The sequence below is a fragment of the Salvelinus sp. IW2-2015 genome, unplaced genomic scaffold, assembly GCF_002910315.2.
Source record: "Salvelinus sp. IW2-2015 unplaced genomic scaffold, ASM291031v2 Un_scaffold2415, whole genome shotgun sequence".
NCBI lineage: Eukaryota > Metazoa > Chordata > Actinopteri > Salmoniformes > Salmonidae > Salvelinus > Salvelinus sp. IW2-2015.
In genome coordinates, this window is record NW_019943736.1 from 155,365 (window position 1) to 160,629 (window position 5,265).

Consider the following 5,265-nt stretch of genomic DNA (forward strand, 5'->3'; position numbering starts at 1 on the left):
CGACAGAAGAGATAATTTATTACCCAGGACAGAAAGAGAGATATTATATACCAGGCCAGAGAGAATATTATACCACGACAAGAGAATTTAACTTACCGCCGAAGTACAGCAGACGGAAATATTTAACTGACTCCAAGAGCGAGAGAGAAGTATTACTACCCAAGACGAGTTTCTACAGACAAGAGAATCATTACTTACCCAAGACAGCGCAGGCACGCATGTCGCATATACATGATAGCGTGCGCTCTGGATCTCATGACAGCTGAATCGGATTTACTTACCAAGACATAAACCACCAACCCTGGATTAGTGTTGAAATTAGCCCTAGACAGAGAGAATGTGGTGAGAAATGGTTGGAGGAAAAAGCAGAGGACAGTTCATCACTACTCTGGTGGACAATGAAGTAAGAATGACAGCCACACTAGGGTAATCTTATAAATCATGTATGACATAGGTAATGTATATACTTATATATGTTAATGAATACAGTTGTAGCCCACCAGTGGAAGTGGCTGATTCTCAGTCCTCTCTTTACCTATAGTTCATCTCCGTTCATGCATGCATAATAGCCAAATACATAGTAAATTGTATATACTGCTACTAAGTATTGGTGCCATGAAATTATGCACGCATCTCAGTGCGCACAACCTCAATCATCAAGTTTGCAGACGACACTACATGGTAGGCTATGGGTAATGATTATACAGCAATCGATAGAGTTAACGGGGCCATCCAGGAGGCAGATAGTGGTAAGTGGTATGTAGGAGCTCAGCGTTGACGGTTATGGTCTGGTCCATAGATGTGGAGAGGATAGCAGAAAATTATAACCATTCACTGCGGACATCTCAAGTCAGACAAAAACAATAGAGAAATTTTATCATAGTGCGGAACTTCTAGCGAAACATGCAGAGGGAACTAAGTCACTTTAACAGGATAGGGTTCAATGTGAAGAAATTTTAAGGATCTATTAGCATCTACCCAAAAATAACGATGGTATACATAAGTTCATCTTCTATGCACATAAACATTTATCATAGCGAGGATACATAACCTGCACAATCTTACACTGAGATGACATTACCTGTATCATGGTTAGATGTCATTAGTAATTGTAGATCACCGCCTGGTACGATAATAATGGCACTGTCATTCCAATAGCCCTCAAGCAAAAGCCGTTACACTATAAAGTGCTCACCATGAAGTGTTAATAATGAGTATAGCAGGATTAGGTTACCTGTGCACAACGTCCAAATCATCAAAGTCTGGGGTGAGGCAATAGAACTCCTAACGTCATTTATAGCGCCTACCAGAGACAATACCGTAGCACCACCAATGATGGTCAACAACTAAGGGAAAGGGCCATAAAAAGCAAGCATAGCATGATAATGTGTAAAACAACAACCCAACCGAAGAAACACAACTGCTCACTGTTCCAGCTCCACGTTGCATCATGAACATATCACAGCCAGTCCGTAAGAGGTGATCTATATATCAGGTAATTTATACCAAGTTACTCGGGATATACATGTATACATAGGATTACATATAATGGTAATACAGTTCAAATAAAGTCGTATAGCAGGATCCGAGTTACGAGATGCTGAATAAACTAGCTATCATTCTCGTAATAAGGCTGTCCATCTCATAATCTGTTATGGTTAACTAATTAACAGCCAATCACTATAACCAATATGTTTGAATATGTGGCTAGCTGCCAGATTAAAACACACTACAAGGTAGATCTTCATCTCAAAGTCTACAAACGTTTATATATATCAAGATCAAGTGAAATTGGACTGTATAAATATGTCCAGATTTCTAATATAATGTGATTAAACATTAAAGGATTGCACTGTAACCCACGTATAATTAACCTAACCACTTTATATAATTGTTAACATACCCTCATTACTCATCTGCATTAAATATGTATCTATACTGTAACTCTATACCATCTACTTGCCTATGCCGTATCGGCCATCAAGCTCATTCATATATTTTTTATAACCATGTAACGATATTCGTTATTCAATAATTACCTTATACACTTGTTGATATAGTATGTAGAAGGTAGTTAGTTCGGAAGATAAAGTGTGTTTATATTTGTTAGATGATTTACTGTGCCTTGAGTCCGAGATAACCAAGCTACCAAAGTTAACGCCAAAAGAGCATTATATATGTTAATAATGTATACATAGGTTACTGTATATACGGTAATGTATACATAGGATAATAATGTATACATAGGTTAATGTGTACATACACTACCGTTCCAAAGTTTTAGAACACCTACTCATTCAAGGGTTTTTCATTATTTTTACTATTTTCTACATTGTAGAATAATAGTGAAGACATCACAACTATGAAATAACACATGTGGAATCATGTAGCAACCAAAAAAGTGTTAAACAAAGATATACTTTAGATTCTTCAAAGTAGCCACCCTTTGCTTTGATGACCGCTTTGCACACTCTTGCCATTATCTTAACCAGCTTCAGGTAGTCACCTGGAATGCATTACAATTAACAGGTGTGCCTTCTTAAAAGTACATTTGTGGAATTTCTTTCCTTCTTAATGTGTTTGAGCCAATCAGTTGTGTTGTGACAAAGTAGGGGGGGGTATAGAGAAGATAGCCCTATTTGGTAAAAGACGAAGTCCATATTATGGCAAGAACTGCTAAAATAAGCAAAGAGAAACGACAGTCCATCATTACTTTAAGACATGTAGGTCAGTCAATACGGAAAATTTCAAGAACTTTTAAAGTTTCTTCAAGTGCAGTCGCAAAAACCATCAAGCGCTATGATGAAACTGGCTCTCATGAGGACCGCCACAGGAAAGGAAAGACCCAGAGTTACATCTGTTGCAGAGGATAAGTTCATTAGAGTTACCAGACTCAGGAATTGCAGCCCAAATAAATGCTTCACAGTGTTCAAGTAACAGTCACATCTCAACATCAACTGTTCAGAGGAGACCGTGTGAATCAGGCCTTCATGGTCGAATTGCTGCAAAGAAACCACGACTAAAGGACACCAATAAGAAGAAGAGACTTGCTTGGACCAAGAAACACGAGCAATGGACATTAGACCTGTGGAAATTTGTCCTTTGGTCTGGAGTCCAAAATTGAGATTTTTGGTTACAACCACCGTGCCTTTGTGAGACGCGGTGTGTGTGAACGGATGATCTCTGCATGTGTATTTCCCACCGTAAAGCATGGAGGAGGTGTTATGGTGGGGGGGTGTGCTTTGCTGGTGACACAGTCTGTGGTTTATTTAGAATTCAAGACACACTTAACCAGCACCCTTTGCCTTTAGAATTCAAGACACACTTCAAATAGCCACCCTTTGCCTTGATGACAGCTTTGCACACTCTTGGCATTCTCTCAACCAGCTTCACCTGGAATGCTTTTTCAACAGTCTTGAAGGAGTTCCCACATATGCTGAGCACTTGTTGGCTGCTTTTCCTTCACTCTGCAGTCCGACTCATCCCAGACCATCTCAATTTGGTGGAGGTCGGGGATTGTGGAGGCCAGGTAATCTGATGCAGCACTCCATCATTCTTCTTCTTGGTAAAATAGCCCTTACACAGCCTGGATGTGTGTTGGGTCATTGTCCTGTTGAAAAACAAATGATAGTCCCACTAAGCCCAAACCAGATGGGATGGCATATCGCTGCAGAACGCTGTGGTAGCATGCTAGTTAAGTGTGCCTTGAATTCTAAATAAATCACAAACAGTGTCACCAGAAAAGCACCCCCAAGCCATAACACCTCCTCCATGCTTCACGGTGGGAACCACACATGCGTAGATTATCCGTTCAACTTCTCACACTGGAGGAAGCAAAAGAGAAGGGAAGGGGGGATGAAGAGAAGAGAAGGGATGATGGGACGAGAAGGGATGGGGGATGAAGTGAAGGAAGGGATGGGAGGGGAGGAAGAGAGGAGAAGTGGTCATTCAGACATCAGTCCAATCAGACAACCACCGATACATTATACACCTCCTCTGATCCTGCAGGGGGAAGGGACTTCAGGGGGAGGTGTATATGGTATGCATCCAGCATCATATGATAGGGAGCCCTGTCTGCTCCCAGGCTGTAGGTGTAGTCTCCTACGATGGGGTGGCCTACCGCCTCACAGTGGACCCTCAGCTGGTGGGTACGACCTGTGTGAGGCTGCAACAGCACTTTGGTGACAAGGTCTCCATTATAAGAACTGTACTTCAACACTGTGAACCGGGTCTGACAGGGCTTGGGGTTCTCAAAACCATCTGTTCCTTGGATACACATCAAGTGTGTTCTTCCCTCTGTGGGGTTTTTACCGACAGAGAAATCTACAGTCATCTTCTCCTCCTCTACCCAGCCTCACACCAGCACTAGGTAGGCCTTGGTAGCTATGCAGTGGTTAAAGCAGTGGTAGGTAGGCATTGGTAGCTCTGCCGTTTTTAAAACAGTGGTAGGTAGGCCTTGGTAGCGCTGCGGTCTTTAAAGCAGTGGTAGGTAGGCCTTGGTAGCTCTGCAGTCTTTAAAGCAGTGGTAGGTAGGCCTTGGTAGCTCTGCAGTCTTTAAAGCAGTGTGTACGGTAGGCTTTGTAGCTCTGCAGTCTCTTTAAAGCGAGTTAGGTAGTCCTTGATAGCTCTGCGTTCTTCTTTAAAGAAGTGGTAGGCCCAACCAACAGCAGCCTTGTTCAGAACCACGACACAGAAACCCCACTGGTGGAGTATTCTGGCTGGTGATAGAACCATAAATCCATAGTACGGGCCGGGGTCGCCAGCTCAGGAAGCTCAGCCCAAGCTGTTCTGGACCGTGTGTTTCTCATACTACATCTTGCTGTTGTTGCGGGATGTCCCAGTGCTGTATCCACTATGATGTAGTCACAGCTCTGAAACAGAACCTCAGACTGTCAACACTGCAGGTTCCACACCGCTTGGCCGATTCCAAACCCCTGCGTCGTTTCCATTCGATTCCATACTTGTTGTACATCGGTTCTAGCTGTTCCACACTGGTCAGGGTCCATCATTACCCCGCCTTGTTCACCACGGCAGGTTCATTACGGTCGGTTCCCTAGCGATGTCCACCCGCCTGTTCCACCACGGCATTCCATACTGGTGTTCGAATGTCCCACGCTTCACCGCAGGCCTATGTCGTTATGACTGCCACACTGCCTTGTCCACACCGGCAGCAGTTTCCATATCTGGAATGCGGGTTACTCAGACAAGTCCAACTGCCTTGTTCCACACCGCAGTTAACGGTCGGTTCCATACTGCGATCGGTTA

General features: G+C 43.1%; 1 protein-coding gene across 1 annotated transcript in view; it reads right to left on the minus strand.

The window, feature by feature from the left end:
• Window positions 1-3,964: 3,964 nt before the first annotated feature.
• rpusd1 (RNA pseudouridine synthase domain containing 1) overlaps window positions 3,965-5,265 on the minus strand; it is a 2,852-nt gene continuing 1,551 nt past the window's right edge. Inside the window, 1 exon segment of the mRNA XM_024141144.2 lies at window positions 3,965-4,413. Coding sequence (XP_023996912.2) covers window positions 3,965-4,413 — 449 coding nt within the window.